This window comes from Carlito syrichta, unplaced genomic scaffold, assembly GCF_000164805.1.
Source record: "Carlito syrichta isolate Samal-C Ts95f unplaced genomic scaffold, Tarsius_syrichta-2.0.1 Scaffold302385, whole genome shotgun sequence".
Classification (NCBI taxonomy): Eukaryota; Metazoa; Chordata; class Mammalia; order Primates; family Tarsiidae; genus Carlito; species Carlito syrichta.
In genome coordinates, this window is record NW_007246481.1 from 539,455 (window position 1) to 565,686 (window position 26,232).

The 26,232-nt window shown below is 41.6% G+C and overlaps 1 protein-coding gene across 9 annotated transcripts in view; it reads left to right on the top strand.

Annotated features, from left to right (window-relative positions):
- The window catches only part of LRRC4C (leucine rich repeat containing 4C), a 529,928-nt gene extending 507,174 nt beyond the window's left edge, over positions 1–22,754 (top strand). For 8 of the 9 annotated variants that reach the window (XM_021711583.1, XM_021711582.1, XM_008056510.2 and 5 more), the window contains one exon: positions 20,083–22,754. In XM_021711583.1, the coding sequence (XP_021567258.1) occupies positions 20,125–22,047 (1,923 nt within the window). In that variant the 5' untranslated portion in view covers positions 20,083–20,124 and the 3' untranslated portion in view covers positions 22,048–22,754. Of the gene's footprint in view, positions 1–19,494; positions 19,515–20,082 lie in introns of those variants that run through there. The other variant, XM_008056515.1, reaches the window with a different exon arrangement.
- Positions 22,755–26,232: the final 3,478 nt, after the last annotated feature.

A 26,232-nucleotide genomic window follows, 5' to 3' on the forward strand; every position in this document is an offset into this window, starting at 1 on the left:
GGCGGGTCTCAAACCCGTGGGCTCAGGCAATCCACTCACCTCAGCCTCCCAAAAGCACGGCATTACAGGCTGAGCCACCGAGCCCGGCTGGGATGATTCTTTTTAAGATACATCCTTGGGTGCAGTGGCTCAGTCTGTAATCCCAGCAATTTGAGAGACCAAAGTGAGAGGATTGCCTGAGCCGGCGGGTTTGGGACCAACCTGGGCAACTTGGTGAGACATCATCTCTACAATAAATCATACACACACAAAAAAAAACTAGCCAGGCATGGTGGCATACGTCTGTAGTTCCAGCTCTTTGGATGACTGAAGCAGAAGAATCGCCTGAGCCCAGCAGGTCGAGGCTGCAGTGGCTGTGAGTGTGCCACTGCACTCCAACTTGGGTGACAAGAGTGAGACTCCGACACAAAAAAAAAGATACCTCCTTTAGAGCAGGGGTTCCCAATCCCTGGGCACTGGACTGGTACCAACCCGTGGCCCGTTAGGAACCAGGCTGCACAGAAAGAGGTGAGCAGTAGCTGATCAGAGCTCCGTCTTCTGTCAGATGGGCGTCAGCATTAGATTCCCAGAGGACCACGTACCATGCTGTGAAATCCGCATGCAAGGGATCTAAGTTGAACAGTCCTTATGAGGTTCGAACGCCTGATGGTGTCCCTCCTCCCCCTGTCTGTGGGAAAAGTGTCTTCCATAAAACCAATCCCTGGTGCCAAAAAGGTCGGGGACCACTGCTTTAGCAAATAAAGACAGATGGTTATGGTCTGAGTAAAGCTCAGCTACTCCCCTTGATACTACCAATCAAAGGGGCAGGAAACTGGTAGAAAGAAGTTTATTTCTGAGTTGGAATCCAGGGAGCAGAGCCAGGCTTGAGGTCCTTCTAAAATGTTTCTGTTCCCCCTCCAGGCTTTAACTTTTATAGTCCAGAGTTGTCGGTACCTATACATTAGCCATGCAACCAGTAGAGCATTGTATAGAACCTGAGTTCCATTCACATTTATCGATAGTGACATTTTTCTGTCCAGACTTCCTGGTGCCGGGTATCAGAGGTATCTCAGAGCTTTTATCAGTAGGGCCCGGCAGAAGCGGAAATCAAACTTGCTGTAGAGTAAAGGGCCCAAGACATCATGCATTACGCAAAAGTTATACAAATCACAAAGCTTTCGGTTACATTGATACAAAAGTTATATAATTCACAAGGCTTATACCATTGCGTTGATATTACATTATTCAGACTTATAAACACTCAGAAAAAGGGAGTAAAAGGAGATTTGCATCTTTCAGTTGATGGGGCGTAGACTACAGGGAAATCAACAGTCCTCTGAAGCTACTCGCTGGGAGAGCACACCCTTTAGTAGCTCTCAGGAATAATGTACAGGAGCACTTGTGCCCTGGCCATGCCCGTCTCTAGGGGCTGTGACAATATGGACAGACATTAGAGGGTCTCTGTATCAAGATGGTGGAAGAAGTAACCAAAAAATAAGTTTCATCACCCAAACCAAGAAAAAAGTAGTCGACGTGGACGATGTAAATAGTGACAAACCCAGGCTCCCTTCTTACTTACCCCGTTATGATACCATGGGATCCATTTCTTTATTGCCTTTCATGAATAGTTCTAATTTTTTCTCATGAACTATTGCAAATTATGCATTGTAGGCAAAATTAATACAGAAAAATACAGAGTTTTTACTTTGCATGGGACTGTGTTAACTCGAGCTCAGTCATATTGGAATTGGATCCTCATTTTTGCAAGGTTCCATGGTCACTGAGAGCAAACACTGGAACTGTGCACCAAAGGATAACTTGTTCCTATATGCACAACCTGTGGTTAACACAGCATGAAGCACAATGAGGGCTGCCTTAAGTAAATAAATACAAATCCAATTCTTAAATGTCTGCATTCGCTGAATAATGTCCTCCTTTGTGGTCCTTAGGAGGAAACAAAAAAATCACTGATTCCAGCCATTTCCATTATCTGACGTGTCATCACCAAGGTTTCCTCATTATGCAATGTTAACTGCCTGGAGGTTACTTGAAACCAGCTTCCAGTTCCAATTAGGAGGCCATCCATGTATCTGCATTCTGATTAAATGACTTTGCCTGGAAATCAAGAGTCTACTCTGTTTCCTCCCCTTGCTTAGATCTCATGAACACAGACTCGATTAAAGAGAGTTTCCTTATCAGGTTTTTGTGGGTCATTTTGGTGAATTTATTAAACTCTTAAGTCTTGCTGAAAACTGGAAGGCAGCGGCTCTGAGGTATTCAGTGGGACAGCTAGATGTGCAGGACTGACCCACTGTTTTAGAGAATGTGAAATACACAGCGTGTATTTAGAGACAGGGTGAGAATTAAGGGAGCTGGTAAAATAGAAAAAGTTTCACAGATTAAGTATTCTAGAGGAGAGATATGAAAATCATAACACAGCAGCCTATATTTTGGGTAAAAACCAGAGCCTTAGCCGGGCTCGGTGGCTCAGCCTGTCATCCCGTGCCTTTGGGAGGCTGAGGTGAGTGGATGGCCTGAGCCCGCGGGTTCGAGACCCGCCTGGGCAGTGAGACCTCATCTCGACAATAAATCAAAAAATCAGCCGGGGGTGGGAGCGCACGCCTGTAGTTCCGGCTACTCGGGAGGTTGAGGCGGAAGGATCGCCGGAGCCCAGCGGGTCGAGGCTGCGGTGGCCGGGAGCAGCCTCTGCACTCCAGTCTGGGTGACAGAGTGAGACTCCAACTCAAAAAAAAAACAACCAGAGCCTTGTCTTGGCCTTCATCATTTCAAACCTTGATGATTGAAATAACGTATTTCACTCTGACCTGTCCGTATTCCATACTCTTACAAATTTGCTTTTCCTTAAAAAACAAACAAACAAACAAAAAAAACCTCCTTTCATTGCCCTATTATCTTCCAACAAAAAGAAAAATCACGTCCCTGCCATCGAGCCCATGAATTAATGTAGAGTCTAAATTCTTGTGTCTATTGTCAACAACCTGGTGTTGTTTTACTTAGGCTACTTGCTGCCCCGCTCTTTTTAGTACATCTTCCTAATGAAAGTCAGCTCATGCCTCCTCTGCTTGTGGTCATATTTACTTCATGCATTTCCCACCCAACACACCCTTCTTTTCCAACAAACTATTATTATTATTATTTAGAGACAGAGTCCTGCTATGTTGCCCAGGTTGGATGTTGAACAACTGGGCTCAAGGGATCCTCCCACCTCCGTCTTCCAAGCAGCTGGGATTCTAGGCATGAGCTACCACCCCCGATTCTTTCCCTTTTTTCTCTCTTCTCTCTGCTGGTGCACCTTTCTTATTGTGTGCTTCTATGACACCCTGTCCTGCAGAATACAGAATTTTTCTAGCATTTCCTGCTGCATTATAATTCCTTATTTACTCACCTGTGAAGGACACCGCACTGTGGGATTCTTGATGAGAGACGCTTGACCCTAGGTGTCAAGAAGTGAGCGCTTTGCGGGACACTTAGTAGGCACTCGAGAAATATTACTGAAGGAAAGTACCTGATTTTTCTCTTTCTTGGAAAGCTAGACCATTTGCTCATCCAAATCTATATCTCTTGCTAGATCCCATGCCTTCATAACCTTCACTAACTGTTCTCCCCGCACACCCAGGCTACAGCTATCCGCACAGTCACACACTTAGCGTGGCACCTTGGCATGGTTTTTGACTGCTGTCAGTGCTACCCTTGTCTCAGACCCTGTTTCAGATGGTGAGGAGTTACTGAACTGAAGCTGGTGGGCCAAGTGTTAGATAGCATACTCAGAATCATGTATGATTACAGCTGAAGTGACTTGAGAGGTTCTCTCTCCCAGCACCCTACCATAAAATGAATCCCAGATATCTTTAGTGTTTTGCCTTGGGTTATATATGTGTTTTTGGCTACTCTCTAGGAGATTAGGGCTTTGTACTGTTTAATAATGAACAGGAAGTAAATACTTGGTAAAACACTGGAAGATGATTTTCAAATCTGAATGATTCTCTGTGCATGGTATTTATTCTCTTCAGATTGCCTTTCATGGCAATTTAAATTGCATTACTCATTACGAAAATCCATATGCCTTTTGGGTGCTATTGTTGGTTTGTTTGCTTTCAACCTATACGGGCGTTGATGACCTTGGCACAGGGCATTTCCTAAGAATTAATGAGCAGTTGGGGGTTAATGGCTCTCAACTCCTCGCAGCTGGTCATCAATCCCAGGGAAGCATGAGAGGCTGCTAACCGCATTACCAGCTTTCTGAAATCAGATCTTTCTCTGCTGGCCTTACCAAGGACTCAGGCTTCAGATGGCCTTGTTAGAGGTGTCAAAAGCTTCTGTCGTTACTTGCTTTGTCATTAACCCAGACCAAAAACAAACAAACAAACAAGCAAACAAAACACTGTATATCCTGAGAGAGAGAGAGAGAAATCAATTTACAAGTAAAAAAGCGAGAGAATAACCATTAGTTTCTGTGGGCTGACAGAGAACGTCATGAGGAGAAAAATAACTTTCCGTATTTTGAGGAAACATAACTTGAGATGCTCTGCCTTTTTTATTAGCTTTTCTTGCCCCCCACCTTTTCCAAATGGAAAGTCTAGAGGGAATCAGTCTATTACGCATCTCGAGAGGCTAGCATATGTGTCCATTTTCTGCAGTTCAACTTCTTTCCAGCATTAAGTTTGTTTATTTGGGGGAAGGGAATTGTTATTGAGGGTTTGGTTGTGTTTGTTTCAATGGAATATTATTTTTTCTCGTTTGTTCCTGTTACATGGTTGTTCTTCCACTCGTATTAATAAGCACAGGGTTTTCTCTCTTGGCCTAAGTCACGGTCATCCAAAACACCGTAAAAGGTAGATAAACATGAATGCATTAGTACCTTTTCCTTTGGGGAATACACAATATCAAATAAAGTTCTGGAAAGTCCCATTTCTTCTCTGTTGAAGAAGCTCGGATTTTATTTTATTATTCTGCACCTTGATTCTTATGTTACCACACTTTCCTTAAAGAAATTACACGGAGTGACAAAATGTCACAAGAGTATCAGTGTTTAGGATGTTTGGCAAAGATTGTTGTCACCAGGGAAGACCATCCTAGAAGCCTTCCCAATGGGCATTTTTCTTGAAGAATTTACACAAGACCTGGGTTTAGTCCTTAGTTTTTTACTCTCAGAACTTTGATCTTGGTAGTTCTTTATGAGAAGCTTGTAAATGTACTTACTATGCACTTGAGAAATTGATATATAGAGCAGAATACCAGTTTGCCAATTTATAGCCACAACTGTAACAGATCCCTTAAACACCTCAGTGTGTCAGTCTTTTGTGTAAAACTTTAAACTTTTTTGGATTCATACAGTTCTTTGAGAATGCAGTGAAAAAGCTATGCGTCATCTTTTAATAAAAATATACAATCACATTTAAACAAAAAGATTGCAAATAATTTCAGGAGGTTCACAAATGGTTTGAAACCCATCAGTAAACTTTTTAAGAACCCATGGATTATGTCCTACAAATTCATGGAAAAGCAAATAATAATTAAATAAAATTATGGATAGCAAATCAAACTAACAGAACTTAGTTGTAAGATTCGAATTGCTTTAGTGTTACCTTGTAATAGTGGATGTATCAATCATGCTTCATATGTGAACTTTAACTGTCACCAGGACTAACTAGACATCGAAAACAATACCAACAACTACAAGCGTTGATATAGTATTGATTAAATACAAGATATTGTTCTAAATTCTACTCTATATGTTAACTCATTTATCCTTACAATAATACCAAAAATCACACTACCCACCTTCAAGGCAGATTCATAGGTGGATACTAAAAAAATTTGTATCTCTGATTTTAAAAAATCTCTGTATACTATTAGGGTATGATTAGTCATCTAAGTAATTGATGATCACAACAATCGATCTTTTCTTAAAGCTCTTATTCATTATTTTTTACTTTATTTAATACACATATATTGACTATGTGTGATATGCCAGTCACTCTGCATATGATGTTTACAATGTAGCTGACTGCTGGTGAGGATAGATAACATGCTGATTTTTGGTAACTTGCTTCTTCACAATCTTAATTTATAAGTGTTTGTTTGTATGACAGTATAGGGGGAAATGGCGAGAAGTGATCATTGGAGTCCGCTTTCTACCATTTACACTAAGTTGTATACCACTTGTATCTTTTTGGCTTACATGTGAGTATTATCAGTGGACTTCAACAAATTATCTGTTTTTTTAAAAAAATTGGCATACTAGCCTGGCGCAGTGGCTCACTCCTATAATCCCAGCATTTTGGGAGGCTGAGGGAGGAAGATTTTGTGACACTAGCCTAAGACAACATAGAGAATCCTCATCCCTACAAAAAAAAAAAAAATTAGCTGGGCGTGGTGTCACGCGCCTGTAATTCCAGTCATTTGGGAGACTGAGGCAGAAGGATGGCCTGAGCCCAGGAGGTTGAGGCCATGGTGATAGTACCATCATGATGTCGCCACTGCACTCCAGCCTGGGTAACAGAGTGAGGCCCCAACTCAACAAAGAAAACTAGCCTACCAACTTGGCTTCTGTGAATTGAGATGTGGGACACATTCAGTAATTCAACTCAGCAAATATTTACCGAATGTCTGGACATCATCTAGTTCCTGTCTTCAAGAAGCTCATGATTAGATAGGTTGAACACACTTCCAAATACTCACATTCAAACACAGATTTGGCTTCATAGACTCTCAGGGAAAGATTAGAGTGATACCGGCCAGTAAGGCTGGTGACATCCTGGTAGAAATTGTCTTTGTAAACTGGGCTCTGGTTGCGTACAGTTTTGGTGGAAAAATCGGGGTAGGTAATTCCAGTGCAAAACAAGAAGCGTGGACCTGAAGAGGAAAAGTAGGGAGGATAATTTTAGCATCAGGAATAGACTGCCACCTGGACCGTGTTGAGAGCAATGGGTGCTAGGACTGGGAAGGCAGCGTTGCCCAGCCATTATGGAGATGCTTATGTGTCACACCAAGGCAGTGGTTTTCAAGAGGACCATTGTGTCCCCAGGGGACATTTGGCAATATCTGGAGATGAATTCAGTTGTCACAATTGAGGTTGCTACCAGCATCTAGTGGGTAGAGGCAGTAAGGGATTTAGGCTTAATTCTGTGGTCTCTTGGGGGAACTCCATGGGCTGTGCTTTCTTGAACTCTGATTGTCTAGGTTTCAGTGTGTTGTTGCACTAAATCTAGAAAGTGTTTTCTTGAAAATCTACTATTAAAAAAGTATTTTGGGGGATACGGATTAGCATATATTCAGTGACCCTGAACCCCCCAGAAAAGAAAAAAAAAAGGTATGGAAAATAAGCATTGGTAAGGCCCCAAACTTAAAACATTAGTGCAAAGGAGAATGCAGGCATTGTTACAGATGGGTGTATTTCTAATAATTTGAGCATTCTGATTTCATTACCTGAACAGTGAATATCAAGCAATACGTAGGGCTTGATGTTTTAGGGATTTTTATCTTTGACTTTTGTCTTTGGCTGTGCATTTCACTAAGGCAAATAGATGTCACAAAAATACAAACATACACCTGAACACCTCAAATCCTCCCTTATAATTTGAGGAACAAATCAGTCATCTATGTTTCATATTCTCATAAATAATCAACTTCAGAAAGCGAATACGATCAAAAGGATTCATAAACAGCCAGAAATCTCCTGCCAGGTTCACTCATCTCTCTTGCATCGTAAGAAGGTAAACAAGCAGAAAAAAAAAAAAGAAAATCAATTTTATTTTTAGCCTTGCCAAGTTGTGACTGTATTCTTGGGTCTGATTTTTTACCATGAAGCAGATTCAACTTTTTGTGGCTGAGACCAAGATAAGGCTGCCACAGCCTCCCCCAGTCCCTTGCTTATTCCATCTTGGTGCATTAAGTCGTGATAAGAGAACGGGAATATCTTTCCCACCAATGGATTTTTAAATAAGTGGTTTACATGCGTCTCCGAAGCAGGCGTCTGGTGATCCAGAGGCCCTGCCGTTTTAAAAACAGCTGCAGATGACTTGACTTGCTGACTCCGGGAATTCTCATTCTCTGCTGGAGGAGTGAGCTGATTCAAGGCAGTGCCCCCAAACCAAAGCCAGGTCTTCCTAGTTCTGAAGTGCGTAGGCATCCTCTATGTAGAAATTTTCAAGGCCATCGTGTTATTTTAGGCACATACAGCAGAGGGCATTGTTTGGTCAAACATAAAACAGGGCTGCTCCTGATAATAATAGACAGAGAAATAAACAGGCAAACTGCCCCAACTTCATCTCCCAAACCCCCAAAACGTACAGAGACAGCAAGGAGACACTGAAACATTGTTTGCATCATTTTATTCTCCCCAGCTCTTGTTTGTGGGAAAGACTTCTATGAAAACAATTGCAAACTAGACAAACGTTATTCCAGAAATGGATTAAATTCCTCCTGTGTGAATGGGATTTAACTGCGTGCCGGGGACCAATTAGTGAGTATGACATTATGTGGGCCCTCAACAAGTTTATTGCCTTGACCGCCTACAACCTGTTTCTGTCTGCTCAGATCTCATTTATCCTTTTGTGCATTTAATACATGTTTGATGAGTCCTCTTTTAGAGAATACCACTGACTAGGGAAGGCAAGTCTCGAGTCCATGGAAACTAACATTCCACCGAGGTGAGACAGGCAGTGAGAAAATAAACACCCAAATATTTGAGAAAAATATCAAATAGTGACAAGTCCCATGATGAAACGTAGATACAATCGTTGATTAGGTACAATGAAGGGGCTACTTTATTTCATCTAATAAAACCGCAACAAAAACTCCCTGAGAAGGTGCAGTTTAAAGTGAGTTCTGAATTACAAACAGAAGCCAACCATGCAGAAATCAAGGGATCCGCCTTGCAGGCAGAGGGCACTGAGTACAGAGGTCCTGAGAAGGGAATGAACTTGAAGCATTTGAGCTGCAAAGAAAGACCTGGGAGGTTGTAGAGAGAAGGGGTGAGGAAAAGTTGAAAGGTGGTATGAGTAAGGGGTCAGATCATGTCTCGGAAGCTAAAGCAGTTTGCCTGTTCTTCTAAACGTCTTACGGAGCTAACAGGGGTGTCTCCACTGAAGAATGACACGGACATATTTATGTTTTTAGAATTTACTCTAAACAGTCTGTAAAGGATTAATTGTGGCAAAGCTATGAAAGTAGAGGAACAGGAAGGAATTTCAGGTGTTCCAAGTTAGAGATGAAGATGACATGGTTTAGAAAGGGACGATGAGGAAAGGTAGATAAACCCGAACTATATTTTTGAAGAAGAATAGTGATGTAGTGATGGGTGTAAATACAGAAAAATAAAAGTCAAAGAAGGGGGTCTCACATTTTTGCCTTGAGCACCTGGGTGTGTGTGGTAGTGGCATTTTTGGAGGTACAGGAGTGAGTTTGGGGATTTGCCGTCAGTCTTTGCTGTGCCACTTAATTCGTGTGATCCCTCCCCTGTCTATTTCGTAAGCGTGGTTCCCGTCTTTCCCACTTAGAAAGAGGCGGCTCGGAGAAGCCAATTCACCAAAGATGGAAACGTCAGGAATGCCAAGCCAGCCTTGCAGCAGGATGCATTTCGCCCCAAATCTGGTTTGTGTGTCACTAGGTCTCGCTAAGGCTAAACCATGCTTCAGCCTGGTTCCGAGTGAGAAAGAGGACTAAAATCGAATGTGTGTCCACCCATCCTTTGTGTGCGATTTACAGTGTAGACAAGAGCGGCGCTGTCAATCAGAGATGCTTCCTTCCTGACTTGCAGATGAGAGTTTCCAAAATAATACACTGCTGCCTTTGTGTACACTGTTATTTTTTATTGTGACCATATGCAGAAGCTAATTTTGCCTTCACTGGCATTTCACGCTAGACAGGATTTTAACTAGGGCGGATTAATTTGAACCTATACACGTCTCAGTAGTCAGATAATCAGATTGAAGATGAGTTCCATTCGGTTCTTAAGCAAAGCTGGGACTGTCGATTATTAAAGGCACTTGCTTTCCCATGATCCAGGCTTTTCTTTCCAATTTCCTTGATGCACAAGGGCAGAAACTTTCTAAAACGATGCTCTCATCTTCCTCTTTTTTTTTTTTTCCTTAAGGGCCTCAAATTTCTCCCTGAGTCTCTTTGATGAACTGAATTCAAACCCATTTTTCAGACTTGCCGACCCCCTCAGTTGGGTTGTTTCACTACCTAAATTCTGCAGGGTAAGCTCTCTGCCCCTGTTATGTCAGATTTTTAATTATTTTGTGGTCCTGTCCTCTGCTTTCACTAGTAATCACCTATCTTCTCCATCACTCTCGTGCTTCAGTGTAAGTCTCGCCCCCCCTTAAAGACCCTAAAATCCCAAATCCTCTTCTTAAGACTTTCTCCGTTTAGCTAGGCCTACATTAATCTCTGACTATTCTGTATGGCATTTAAATATTGAATGCCTTGGTCGACTTTAGCAACTAGATGCATATATGTACATTTGTTAAAATTTTATATATGTAGCTATAATCTGTATTATAGTTCAAACAAGTTTGAAAAGTTCTAGAAGACGTGCCAATTTTGCACTTGTATAATCCTCAATTATATAGTCTAGAGAGGACCCTATGCCAGTTGCAGCTACTTTTTTTTCTTTTTATTTTCTAATACGTCTCTGTAGTCACTACTTCTTCTCATCTGATAATATTGTAATGTCACTTCTAAACATATACATTCTTCTACTATAAGCCGGATAACTCTTCTAGAAAAATGAAAATACAGAGTCAGGTATTTTATTTTTCCCCTTAAATCTCAATTTTTTAAGAATCCCAACATTTTCTGGAAATGTTGAAAAGACAGTGTATTTAGCCAAACTGCTGCCTGTTGACATGACAGGCTGAGTCCCTGGGTTACAGCCATTTAAATGTTGTAGAATTTTTTTATTACATTTACCTAGAGGGTCAGCCCTGGGCATATTTACAAAAATTCTTTTCCCTGAAAAATCTGCAGAACTACATCATCCTCCATAAGAGTGGAGAAAGCTCAGCAGATCTGCAAGACTGGGTTTAAAAATGGAACAAAAGCGAACTATATTAGGAAATATTTGTAAAATAAATTTGATTTGAAGAGGTGAGTTACCTCTGGTAATGGTGTTATTCAATTTGGGTTTGTTGTTTATTTTCCCTGCATTTCCTAGCATTCTTTTAAACTCAGAGATATGCAGAAAATTGATTTCATAGTAGAAAGCCTTCCTAGCAAGACAGAGAGAAGCCTCAGCTTCTTCCTTACAAGCAAATCACAGTAACTTAACTTTGTTTTTTCTGTAAGTTCTAGACTTATGATGGCATAAGAAAGAGTTTTTCCACTATCTTATTTGCCTTTTTCTTTGCATTGGTTCAAGAAATCAGAGATGAAAAAGAAAGCAGGAGGGAGAGAGAGAGAGAGATAATATGAAGGTATAGGTTTGTGGCTGCACGCAACCAGAAAAAAAATTAATTATTCATACTGCAAGGCATGATTTTACATAATAAAAAAGCCCACAGGAAAAACAGTTGCAGGATTCATTAATTCAGCTACTATTTTCTTCCTCAGCATATCAGTCCTGCCCTCGGGCTGCCTCCCCTCTCGGCCACAAGATGGCTGTAGCAACTCTAAGAGTCTTAATACTCTGAACAGTATCCAGAAACAGAATGAAGAATTAATTCTTGCCCGTGTTTTTCTTCTTATCTTCACATCTCATTAAACAGATTGTGTCACGTGTTCAAACCTACCTAGTCTCTGGAAACAAGAAAGTACTATTGTTATTAACATTTGGTTTAAACAACAGCTTAGCAAACAACAGTCTGCAAGTTGGCCTTTCACCAGTTTTTTTGTGCGCTGTGAGCTAAGGGTGTTTTTAATTTTTTAAGTGGCTGGAAAATAATATTTGGAAAATATGACAACTATATGAAACTTAAATTTCACTGCCCATAAATAGTACAGTGGGAGACAGCCCCATCTATGTATTTGCCATTTGTCTGTGGCTGCTTCCATGGCAGAAGTGAGGAGTCACAAGAGACCATGTGGCCTGCAGAGACTAATGTGTTTACTGTTTGGCCCTTTACAGAAGAAGTTTACCTATTCTTAGCTCAAACCCAATTCCCTTCACCCATCAGTACTGTTCCAGGCTCTCTCAAAGCAGATAGTATAGTGTTTTCTTTCTCCCTTCCTTCCTTCTTTCCTTTTTTTCTTTCTTTCTGTTTTTTGTTTCTTGGATGGGAGTAAATTTTCCTGAACCAAATATTACTGAAAAAGATTAACTGGGTAGGTGTTAGGTAGGCAACAAATGTCCGTGTTGGGGAGGGGGAGCTATTGTGTTGTGGCATCTTAAATGAATAATACACCTTTAGTATTGTAAAAAGCTAATGTCTAAAATATCACCAATACGACCTGTTCTGCTGTGAGTAGGTCTATGCAAACCGAACCCCTGAAGTCCGAGGAAGCTGACTGGCCAAAGAAAGAGACTGGCATATCCAGTTTCTCAGAAGTAAACACTTAGTAGGGACTTAAGGACGGAAGTCACCTCTGTGTCTCAGGCAGCGGCAACACGAGATGATGGAATGCCACACCATTATCCCCCAGACCGAGGGCTTTACGGAAAAAAGCGTATGTCCCAATCACTGTTCCCCTGGGCACAAAAGTCGGTATGGTATACTGGTAGACTCTGGATACTGCCAGAGAAGGGCGGTAAGGAGGGAGAAGGGGAGTGGGCACAGGGTAGCACCTTGGGTACCAGATCCACTTTCAGGGGATAGAGTGCTCACCAGAAGCCCAAACCTCACCTGCACACAAGTTACTTATATAGTAAATCCTCTAAAATAAAACAAAAAGGAAAAGGACATATGTAACTCAGAGAGGATATGTAGGACAACTGAAGAATGATAGCATCAAAGTTGTTTGGACCTCACGGCAGGGTTTCCTATAAGTACAGGCTCTTACACAAGAAATAATGGATAAACTGAAAATCTCAGAGGCCTGCACAGAACCAGGCATAATCAGAAGTCAACATGGCAGATTAGCATCTGAAATGGAGTTGCTTTAGCCTGCATGCAACTTGTGGGTGAGTCAGAGCTCAGTTTATTGCTTCCCGTGGTAAGAGAGAATACCACCTTGCAAACACGGGGCAGTGTCTGTGAGTGAGGCCGTGAGGCTTAGGTCAGAACTTACGGAGAATTGAAAGCTGACGTTTGGGAAGGCTTTTCAGTGTGGGGACTTGATTAGAATTACGTAAGAATTATGACACAACCATCCAGGAGTGATGAAAGCAGCAAGATGGGAAGACATGTAATAAATCTGAGCATCGATATCTGTCACATCTTTCATGCAAGAGGAGAGGGATGTTGGGTGACATTCCTTTAAGGATCAATGAAACCGTTTGCTTTAGCAGAAGAGCCCCGGAAGAGAGAAGATAGTAAGTAGGAATCAACAAAGTCTTATTGATGTCAATGCTAGGGTGTGGTTTGGGGTCTTTGATTCTACATGTTTAGGGAGGGTTTGATGAGGTGATGTGTGGTTGTGGTGAACTGAATTCATCTTTCTCTCACTTCGTTTCCAGACTCGTTCTCTTTCTTGTGTGTAGGCACAGTCTATGCGAGCTTAGCAATGATACTGCTCTAAGCAAAGCATCTCTCTTAGCTAACTCTTCCACCCGCAGTTGCTTCTGGGTCTCTCACTGCACCAGCTCTCAGTGCACTAAAAGATGAGTAGGGAAGGAAAAATGGTCCGTCGGCAACGTTAGGATATCCTCTGGAACAAGGCTACAAATACCATAGCTTAATTCAAAACCCACACCAATCCATTTGTAAATAAACGGTGTAAGGTGACATTGTAATGGATAGTGCTTGCCTTTAAATTGATTTTCTTTTGATGTGATAAAAACATCTTATGAAGGAGCTGTTGAAACATGGCTCACGATGTAAAGTAACATCATTTAGATTTTAAAGCAGAAAGCCTTTTGTTGATAGTAGTTGATTTGATTCCGTGCATGTAACAAGCATTATTTGCTGTAGGTTATAAATTAGGTTTGAACCAGCTATAATTTGGAAATGATTGCTTATGACTGATTTATAGGAAATCTCATTAATTGTAATGGCACAGAGACCTTCAAGTCAGCAAAAAGTAGAAAATAAAATAAGGCCTGGGGATTAGGAAAGAAGAGACCCTATAATTAACAGCAATATTTCATATTCGCATTTATTTTACTGATAGCATGTTCCCGATCATGCCAGGTAATCCTTCCACAACTTTGAATCAGACATATTATTGTTGCTTCTATTTCACAGAAGAAGAAGAAACGGAGTGCCCCATGACTTTATTTTCAATATGTCTTAAATATTCATTATATATTGCTTATTATGAGCCAGTAACTTTACAGGCATAGTATTATGTGACAGCAAAAGCCTTTTGAGCACTGTTTTTCTTTCACAATTGGGGAAAATAAAGAGAGATGATGTAGCTTTAAATTTATTGAGGTTCAAACAGGGATATGAACTCAGGAAGTCTCCTTACAGCCTTCTCTCTTGACCACAGAGCATGCCTGCCTTCACTGTACTATATTAAAAAAAAAAAAAAAAGGTAGCCAACGGCTGAGGAAGGAATTATCTTCTTTACTTGCGTGCTATTTTCAGTCATCCAGTTATTTCTACTTGGGTTGCCAGAGAATCGAGGATTCTGAGGAAGGTCATGGGGAGGGTGAGGGGAGGGAGACAGGAAGAACAGACCCCTGGGGCCCCAACTCTGAAAACATGAATGGGTTTCTAAGTCAGGGATTGTACGTGCTGTTTTTTTTGTTTTGTTTTTTGTGTGGTGTGTGTGGTTTTTTTTATGCCAAATCACCTTAAGAAACATGTGTTGCAGGGGGGGAGGGCATATGTAAATCTACCCTGAATTGTGCAAATGAGAAATTGTGAATGGTCACCATCACTGGAAATTTGGGTAGCTTGCTATTGGTAATGGAAATCCACAAAGGTTATTGAAGGCCCTCTTTAAATTTACAATGAAAGATAAGTCTAACTCTGACTCAGGGTGTGAAGCCTACCAACCACGTTGTTGTCATGACATCAATGGGACAGTAGGACAGATCCCTAAAACCTATTGACAATATCAACAGGATGAAATGAGTCCTGTTGTTTAGTGATTGATAGTTTTAAAATGCAGGTGTTATTATTATCCAGGTATGGTGAAGCTAACAGATTGGAAGATGGCCACCATTTGAAAAAGAAGTTTTTAGGCTGGGCGCGGTGGTTCGTACCTGTAATCCCAGGACTTGGGAAGGCAGAGGTGATAGGATTGCCTGAGCTCTCGGGTTCAAAACCAACCTGGGCAACTTGGCAAGACCTCATCTCTACAATAAATCAAAAAATTCACCAGGCGTGGTTCCAGCTGCTTGGGAGGCTGAGGCGGAAGGATCGCCTGAGCCCAGCAGGTCAAGGCTGCAGTAGCATGCCACTGTGCTCCAGCCTAGGTAACAGAGTAAGACTCTGACTCAAAAAAGAATGAATGAATGAATAACCTTTGTACTTACAACTCTCAAGAGGAAGGCACCTAACAGACCAAGAGAGGCCACACTGGGAGGCAGCAGGGCTAGTCAGGAATAGAAGAGCGAGAGGAAAATCTGGGTGAGAACTTTCATTGTGGTTTTGAAGGAAGGCACAGTAAACATGCTTACAACTGGCAAGTTTGAATAATTTTGGCGGGCGCTGGAACACAGGAGTATTGCCTTGTGTGTGGATCTGGGGTGACTAAGGCAGAGGCATGGTGAGTGTAAGAGCCCTGTGAGCCTCTGATAAAGAAGATGACTGGGGTATGAGCTTTGCACCAGTTGATTTGCATATGAAAGTCATGCTTATAGGTATGTCCTTAACTGTTTCTAAGAATTAGCCCTGAAAGGGGCAGGTTCTCTAGAGCAGCAAGACCCAGATGTCAAAACTTAAGAAAATACAGAAAATGAAAAGCCATGATTTAAATATTAGAACATATCACTCTATATATGGAAAGAGCTATAATTAGATATTTCCATTTTTTCATGTTTTATTTCTTTTTCTTTTCTTCTCTTTTGTTTTCTTTTTCTTTTCTTTTTTTTTTTTTTTTTTTTTGGAGTCAATGTCTCACTCTGTCACCCAGCCTGGAGTAGAGTGACACAATCATGGCTCCTGGGCTCAGACAATACTCCTGCCTCAACCTCCCTAGTACCTGGGACTACAGATGTGTGCCACCATGCCTGGCTAATTTTTTTTTTTATCTTTTGTAGAGACAAGGTCTTGCTGTATTGCTCAGGCTAGTCTCAAACCCCTATATTCAAGTGATTCTCCCGCTTCGGCCTCTCAAGGTACTGGGATTACAGGCCGTGAGCCACCACCCTCAGCCCTGTTTACCACATTTTCAAAATCATTTTATTGAGTGCCTACACTATGCCAGGCACTGTGTTGGCAGTAGGCTCAGAGGAAACCGTCAGGCATGACCCCCGTTTTCAGAATCCACAGGGTAATGAAGGAAACAGTCCCCAAAACAAATGATCACAGAATGGAATGTGCAACGGCCCTGAGGAAGTAAGCAGATTGGGTAACCTGGAAAGGCCAGGAAAAGAAAGAGGAACGCAGAATCTGTTAGTCAAGGTTTTTATTTTTTATTTTTTTTGCTGTCATTCTAGAGAATGGGACAAAAACAAATCTCTGAAACCAGAAAGCAATCTAATATCTTAAACATCACCTTCCCGAGACCAAGTTTCCTTTCAGGGGTTGGTGAATGCGGGTATATGTTTACAAGTTATTCATGACAACCACAATTCCTGAGGACATGTCCTAGTATTGGAAAAAATCTCTTCTCCGTGTTGCATCTTCTATGTCAATTAGATAGTGATTCAGTGCAGAATCTCACCACCCGTGGAAGAGTCATGTCAAAAGAGAAAACACCCCTTCTTCCTCAAACTCACAGAGGGTGGACAAGGAAGTGCTGACCTTGAGAATGAACCTCTTTCTGGCATTGGCTTCTCGCCAGGGCTCACTTGGAACAGTTGAAAACTCTTTCCATACTCCTCTTCTTGTCACGAGTTTCCTCCAAAGTTTTTCTTTGTCTCACGTTAGCCCTGTGCTCCCATTCTTCAAAATAAAGCTGGTGATAGCATTCCTCCCTAAAAACAAAATACATTGCCCACAGGGTAAAATGGGGACTCATAAGCATGACGTAACCAGCTGTTCACAGTCTAGACCTGATCGCATCCCCAGGCCTTTCATTCTGCCATAGGGGATGACTGTTTTCCAGAGGTACGAGCACTTTTCATGTGTCCTCGTCTTGGTCCGGGCTGATCTCTCTACGTAAAATACCCTCCTTCCCTTTCTTCAACAACTTCTACAAGACCTAACTCAGATGTCCCTCCTCTTTGAAACCTCCCCGATAGCCCAGCACAGACTAGACTGCTCTGCCATTATGCCCTTGTACCAATGTGGTCTTGTCTCAGAGCAATGAACACGTATTATTTTACTTCATGGCTCGCCTGCCTGTCGCACCCTTTGAATTGAAATGTTCTTAGGGGTAAGGATTCTGTTCTTTGTCTTGGTATGCCTGTTAGGGTACGGATAGGGTGAGGGTGGATGGATGGCTGGGGAGGGTTGCAGCACCACCACCAGAGCCAGCATGCTGGAGGTGCATGCTGGTAACCAGAGATGCAAGTAGTGGAAAGAATTGCAACACACAAAGAGGTGAAAGAAGAAAAGGTTTATTTAAGACAGGTTCACATCCCATAGACAAGAAGCAAACCTACACTCTAGATGAGTGTGGCACCATAGTCCCCCCACCCATCCCCGAGTCCTGGCTTAAATTCTCTCCCCTGGAGTTGTTGCAATCAGGTAGACGCAACTGCCGTGACTTCTTTGTTGACCACTTGTGGATGTCTTGGTTGGAGATATCTTCCTTGTTGACCACTTGTGACCACTTGTGGACCCCCTGAGGGGGGTCCTGGTATCCAGGCACTGAGTATACAATGGGTTGATACTGGTCATGCTTGAGAAATTTTTTCTAAAAAGACAAATTACAATAGGCCAGTACCGGTCATGCTTAAGGAGTCTGTTCTCTGAAAAGACAAAGTCGGCCAAGTTCATCTTTACCTAGAGCATGTATTTCTCCCAGACATAGCCTCTACTTTCTCATCATTGTGTTAGGATTTAAGAACAAAATTTTAAAAATGGCTTCTCACTCTCAGTTGGTCCTTTCAATGCCCAGAACTCGGTAGAATGTCTGGCTAGAGAAATAACAATCCTATCTAACACTTTTTGAGTTCTGACAATGTGGGAGGTATTGTTCTAAGTCCTTTTTCTGTATTAACTGATTTTATCCTCACAACCTTAAGGAGTATGTCATATTATTATTCCCATTTTACAAGCTACGTGTGGAGACGGAGACACAAACGAATCAGTAACTCGCCCAGAGTGACGCATAATAGGTACTAAACCAGTGCCTTTTTGAACTAGAATGTGGTGAGCCCCTTCCCATGTCTCCACCCATTTGTTTTTCCTGTGAGATTAATAGAAGAGACACTGTTGATTGAGATGAGAGACCTGGGAGAGGTTATCATACAACTACCCAGTCCACTGTAAGTCAGTGGGTAACAATGCATGCTTCTTTGGAAGTCCTTTTTGAGCTGCAAGAAATGCAGAGTGAGTTGTTTTATTTTCCGTTCCACAAATCTTCTTTAAACCAGTAAGAGTAGGGACACAAGCCATAATAGTCTATAATTAAAACTTGTGTTTCATAGGAAATTATTCCATTTGTGGTCTGTTTGCCTATAGGCAGCAGTTGGTCATTATAATGAGTCCTGGTATATGAGAGTTTGTAGAAGTTTCCATACACGTATGCATGTCACTATTTCAGTGCATCTTCATAGGCACCGTAAATTAAGTTGCCAGTGTTTACAGCTAAGGTCACTCTCAAAGGAAAGGTGTCTTAAAGAAATAATTATGGATGGTATTTTGCATTTACCCTTGTTCTCGCGGCAGCATTTTTATGACGTGTTTGAGATTATAACTCTGGGTCCAATCTGATGAGTGCCTGAGCCCTGATTCTGCACTTACTAACCATGTGACTTTTCTTACTTCTCCTGTGATTATATTTCTTCATTTTGAAGCAAAGACAACGATAATTTCTACCAAGGAAAAGTGCTGTAAGGGTTATGAAGGCTCACAACTCGCTTCATGGGCCTAGAACCCGTGCAGTTGTGAAGGACTCATGTTTAGAAGGGCCCACCCTTGGCTTCATGGTCTTCCATCACCAATTTGAAATTATTAATAACTTTTTAAAAGGCTTCTCTTAATCCCAGCACTTTGGGAGACCAAGGTGAGAGGATTGCCTGAGCTCAGGGATTCAAGACCAGACTGGGCAACTTGGGGAAACCTCGTCTCTACAGTAAACCAAAAAAGTAGTGCCACCTGTAGGTTCAGCTACTTGGAAGGATTTCCTGAGCCCAGCGGGTTGAGACTGCGGTGGCCATCAGTGTGCTCCTGCTCTCCAGCTTGGTTGACAGAGTAAGGCTCCAATTCAAAAAAAAGCAAAGAAAAGCTTCTTGTATTTTATCTTGCACTGGACACTGCCAATTATATAGCCATCCCTGTATAGGAATATCTGTGAAGTCTATAGCCCATGGTACCTGGCACATAGAATGACCTTCAATAAAATGTCAGCTATTGCTAATTTTGCAAAGGAGCTTTTAGTTTCTTGGATATAGCCCCAAAGTCCTGTTTTCTGGACTTTTCCAGTCTAGTCTGGACACTGAAACTAATGGTGGGATTTATCACGTATGTCCTCCTACATTTGGGTCACAGCTGATTGGTGAACAACACATTAGGGCCCTCCACCTCTTGGGTTCATTTCTTGTGACTTACAGCTCTGACAGATGGGGTCTGTGGGTGACTCCTAACTTAGACCACAGACTAAATTCCCTATAAATATGAGCCCCATACCTCCATAAGGGATATTAGATGTGGTTTACTTTTGCCTGAAAACTGATGGCTTTAGCTGATACGTTACTGACCTTACTCCAGAAAGACACTTGCTGGAGATCTAATCATCTCTTTTGTTTCTATTGTTCTGCAGACGGTTTGAACTCCAGAAGGACCAACACCAGATAAATTATGAATGTTGAACAAGATGACCTTACATCCACAGCAGATAATGATAGGTCCTAGGTTTAACAGGGCCCTATTTGACCCCCTGCTTGTGGTGCTGCTGGCTCTTCAGCTTCTTGTGGTGGCTGGTTTGGTGCGGGCTCAGACCTGCCCTTCTGTGTGTTCCTGCAGCAACCAGTTCAGCAAGGTGATTTGCGTTCGGAAGAACCTGCGCGAGGTTCCGGATGGCATCTCTACCAACACGCGTCTGCTGAACCTGCACGAGAACCAAATCCAGATCATCAAAGTGAATAGCTTCAAGCACTTGAGGCACCTGGAAATCCTCCAGTTGAGCAGGAACCATATCCGAACCATTGAGATCGGGGCCTTCAATGGTCTGGCGAACCTCAACACTCTGGAACTCTTTGACAATCGTCTGACCACCATCCCGAATGGCGCTTTTGTGTATTTGTCAAAGCTGAAAGAACTCTGGTTGCGAAACAACCCCATCGAAAGCATCCCTTCTTATGCGTTTAACAGAATTCCTTCTCTGCGCCGTCTAGACTTGGGGGAGTTGAAAAGACTTTCATACATCTCAGAAGGTGCCTTTGAAGGTCTGTCCAACTTGAGGTATTTGAACCTTGCCATGTGCAACCTTCGGGAGATCCCTAACCTCACCCCGCTCGTCAAGCTAGATGAGCTCGATCTTTCGGGGAACCATTTATCCGCCATCAGGCCCGGCTCTTTCCAGGGGTTGATGCACCTTCAGAAACTGTGGATGATCCAGTCCCAGATCCAAGTGATTGAACGGAATGCCTTCGATAACCTTCAGTCGCTGGTCGAGATCAACCTGGCACACAACAATCTGACATTGCTGCCTCACGACCTCTTCACGCCCTTGCATCACCTCGAGCGGATCCATCTGCATCACAACCCTTGGAACTGTAACTGTGACATCCTCTGGCTCAGCTGGTGGATCAAAGACATGGCCCCCTCGAACACAGCTTGTTGCGCCCGGTGTAACACCCCCCCCAGCCTGAAGGGGAGGTACATCGGGGAGCTGGACCAGAATTATTTCACGTGCTATGCTCCCGTGATCGTGGAGCCTCCGGCCGACCTCAATGTCACTGAGGGCATGGCCGCTGAGCTGAAGTGCCGGGCCTCCACGTCCCTGACCTCTGTCTCTTGGATCACTCCCAATGGGACAGTCATGACCCACGGGGCCTACAAAGTACGGATAGCTGTGCTCAGCGACGGGACGTTGAATTTCACGAATGTCACCGTACAAGACACAGGCATGTACACGTGTCTGGTGAGCAACTCTGTGGGGAACACGACCGCTTCGGCCACCCTGAATGTCACCGCAGCAGCCACAACCCCGTTCTCTTACTTTTCCACGGTCACAGTGGAGACAATGGAACCTTCTCAGGACGAGGCCCGGACCACGGACACCAACGTGGGCCCCACGCCGGTGATCGACTGGGAGACCACCAATGTGACCACCTCCCTCACGCCCCAGAGCACAAGGTCGACCGAGAAGACCTTCACCATCCCCGTGACTGATCCGAACAGTGGGATCCCGGGCATTGATGAGGTCATGAAGACCACCAAGATCATCATCGGCTGTTTTGTGGCCATCACGCTCATGGCTGCGGTGATGCTGGTCATCTTCTACAAGATGAGGAAGCAGCACCATCGACAGAACCATCACGCCCCCACAAGGACTGTCGAAATCATCAACGTGGATGATGAGATCACGGGGGACACACCCATAGAGAGCCACCTGCCCATGCCTGCGATCGAGCATGAGCACCTGAACCACTATAACTCTTACAAATCTCCCTTCAACCACACAACAACAGTTAACACGATAAACTCAATACACAGTTCAGTGCATGAACCGTTATTGATCCGAATGAACTCTAAAGACAATGTCCAGGAGACTCAAATCTAAAACCTTTACAGAGTTACAGAAAACAAACGCTCAAAAAAAAAAAAAAGACAGTTTATTAAAAATGACACAGATGACTGGGCTAAATCTACTGTTTCAAAAAAGTGTCTTTACAAAAAAAAAACAAAAAAGAAAAGAAATTTATTTATTAAAAATTCTATTGTGATCTAAAGCAGACAAAATGATGTGTATTCCTCAAACCTGTTTTTGCTGCACTTATTTACTATTTTCCACATCTCGTCCCTTCCTTCTCTGGTTGCCATATTTTCATAGGAGATCTTGATTCCTTAAAGAACTGGTCTAGGAAATTTTGTAAGAATTCTGTTACACTTTGAGATTTTTATGGTGAATTCTAGTGGTGAGATCCAGTCTATTTTGTCTCTTTCTCTTTCTCTCTTTTTTTTAGATCTTTTTTCTTTTTCCCTCATACTCTTATGAAGTAATCTAATGGGGAATGCAATATTAGAAATAGATTTTTAAGAGAGAACGAGGAAAAAAAAAAGTAAGATCCTATATTTTTCATGTAATGACTTATTCTGTATTTATGAGGAGGGCCATGCTTTGGAAAAGCAAAAAAGTACACAAACAACCGATTAATTTACATATGAGCATCTATAAAACCCATGACTTTTAAACAACTCTAGAACCAGAATTTGTAGTTCAAAAGCTAAAAATAAGATTATAAATAAAATATTGTTGGTTTTTCTGTACCTGTACAAAACTCATTTGTAGTATGGCTCAAATGTGAGAAACTCGAAGGTAATCAGATTTTCTATTTTCTAGGATAGAAAATATTACAGTATTTAGTCACAAAAATCGGTCCTTGCATGGTCATGTTTGAACTGTTGACTTGAGTTTTAGATCCACATTCAAGAATGCTGTGCTTTTTGTCCCTTCTCATTAGGGTTACCTTTTGTAGAATCCTCAGGTTCCAAAATAATGATTTTGTGAAGCCAATTCCATTCCACTTGAAAGAAAGTTTCAGTATAATTTACTCACTGTCTCCTACACAAAATTCCTTTGCCTGGATGAAATAGAACCACAAAAGATGAAAGTATTTTAAGTTACCTAGAATTAAAAAAGAATGGTGCTGAGTGTTTGCAAATTCAGTTCAATCCAACAATAATGATTGAAAACCTATCATGTGCTAAATACTGATTTTGGCATTATGAGTACACAATCGATAAGATCTGGTTCCCTCCCTTGAACCACTCCCAATCTGTATGAAAAGTGATGAAAGAAATAATCTTGGTTTACTCTAATTTTACTGCTAAGTGGAAGACTGTGAATTGGGACCCTAAAGCTTAAAAATCTTAGGCTACTGTTATTATTGAAACCTCTTGGAACCCTGGTTTCCTCTATTTTTCTAGAAGAGGTGACTATCTTTTTCTAAATGCGGATTGCAGAGCATTAAGGGAGGGTGGGTAGAGATTTACTCTGTAGGATGGTTAAATACCAGAGATGTCAATGCTACTTCAGTGGTAATTTACTAATGGCACTTTTTAAGGAACTGTGGCTATTTTAGCTAAGAACCCATACATTAGCCTATAAGTGAAAAAGGACCTTGCTGGTTGTTACACTTCTGCATTCTCCTGATATTTTAATATATTATCTGTATGACTTCCATCTTTATGTAAAGCAAAATGATATATACAGATCCCATCACTGCCTTGAAACCTGCTACCTCCGTGATGAAACAAGTATTGACCCGTCCAAAAAAAATTTCAGCTCCTAATGAGTAAGCAGCTTAAATACACTTAATTCTGCAGGCTGGACCTCACTCCAGGGTTCTGTGGTCTCCAGGGGTAAAAGATCAATCATGATTAGTAAAGTAGGTCAGAGAAATGGAAGAAGATGGCAAACGGACGAGGCACACAACATTCTTGCATCTAGCTGTGATCACCAATTCTCTGGTTTTTCCTTCTTCATCTCCTACCTCCCTTTGTTAGAAACATAATCCACATTTGCTTGTACTGTGGAGAAGACCCAAGAAAAGGAAACGTGTGTGTTGGCTGTCATGTGTTGAGTTATTCAGTATCGAATATACATAGTATATTCCCAAGCTGCAGATCACAAAACAAACCACCACCACAAAAACACCCACAAATATCTATAACAGCAAGCGAGGGAGAGTGGTATGAATCGAGAGGCCGAAAAGAGCCTGCTTTCTCTTCTTGGGTTGTGCTTAACTGAGTTCTGTCTTGGTTCTGAATCTTCTTTGATTTTGAGCTCCTAACTGTTAAGGGGTTAGTTTAAGCACGCAATTACCCTTGGCTGTGAGAGATGACCTGAGCGGTTAGACAGATTCTACGAAATGGAATGAAAGGTGACTTTGCACTAAAAAAAATTAGGTTGAAATCCAAAGCACCCAATTCAGTCCCCCAGGAGACTGCAGTCACACTAATGAATATATTTTAGGGAAACAAATTGATGACAAGTTTGAATAAACCAGACTTGACTTCTATAGTCAATTTAGAAACATTTATTTTACAAAAGGTCCTTATTGCAGGTTTTGGGGACGGAGGGGAGAGTGCTATGAATGTATTATTTAAAGGAAACTAAAATGACTTCAGGGTGTGTTCTGATGAACAGTGTGTTTGTATTTGGCCTGCGTAACATATTTGGCCCTGACCTGGCGGTGCAGTAGCTGCACTGATACGTGGAAAACCATTACACACAGTGAACTTACCTACTTTAGCAGGAAGCCCATGTAACTTTACTATCTGATACATCCTTGCACAAAAACACGGTTCTGTGTCTTCTGCTCATTTTGTTGTATCCAAAGCCAACTGGGTGGCAGTCTTCTGAAATATGTACATCAAGAATACACCATTTACAGTTAACCAGTTTAAGATAGCCCAATGTTAATTTAGTGTGCGTATATGTATATATATAAGTTTTAATATATATATATAGCCTACTAAAGATATGCATTTTGCTTCAGGGAAGCATCAAAGGTGCTTTAGAAGGAAGATTCTTCACAACTGGCTATAGCCTCAGAACTCTAAAACCCTTCAGAACATGTCCAAATACATTTGCATTAGCAAAATACCAGAAAGATTTTCCGTAGCTCACACTCATAGGCCCTGATATAGCTTCAATAATTTCAGCTCATATTTCATATACTCTGAAATCAAATACTATCTTTTCCAAAGATTGAAATAGGTTATTTGAACATGGAGCAGTGATCAATAATTTTTGAGGAAGAAAACGTGGCTAGTCTACGTTTGTTTTTAAGCTCTATAATCAAATAATTAAAGATTAGGATATGTTTGAGACCCGAAGTGAAATTCTAAATATAAATGTGCTGGAAAAAAACAAACAAACTTGACAATGGAATAGCTATTTGCATGAGAGAAAGAAAAGAAAGAAGACATTTTCAAAACAGGATTTATTAAAACATGAAAAAAAAATTAAATGGAGAGCCCCAGAGTATCTAACATATTTAAGGTAAAGATCAATGTAAAAAGAAGAAAAACCTCAGTCTCATTTCCTTTTGGGATAATCTTCAAGATATTTGTAGTAGAAGAGTGAGATGAATGCTTACAAACACATGTGGCACTTTAAAGCAATTTAAAAATAATGTGTATGATTGTTTATTTGGTGCCTCAGCTTACTGGTTTTAGTAAGAATCTTGAAGACGACGATATCATTAAATATCACAGATGTAGCATGTGAATACCTGGGTAAGGAGTCATACTCTTCTAGGAAACCTTTTGTCTTTCTCATCAAATATAGCAGCCCAGCGTCACATCTCTTATAAAAACAGATCCCAAATTCCCTATGCATCATTATATTGATTAGAATGTGATTCTGGACAGCAACGTGTTCAGATAAAAGTGAACCCAAAAAGTTGCCTTCCAAATTTCAAGGTACCTTCTATTGTTTTTCTCTTTCCACAAGAAGAAATGTGAATTCCTATAAGCTCTGTATGTACTAGATAGGAAGCAGCTGTCTCTCCATGCTCCATTAAGACACAGAGCCACAAGAGAAAGACATATCTGGCTCTCTGAAAGAAAAAAGAAATCTTCTAGAATGCACGTAGCACACTGACAATTAGGGTCCAAATTTAGATCCCGAATGAAGCATTCTCACAACATATCGATTCATGTCATTTTGTTTCTTAAAGTGCTGGCAAGAGAATTTCTGAGATTTCCAACCTTTTTCATATTACTTGCGAAGTTTATC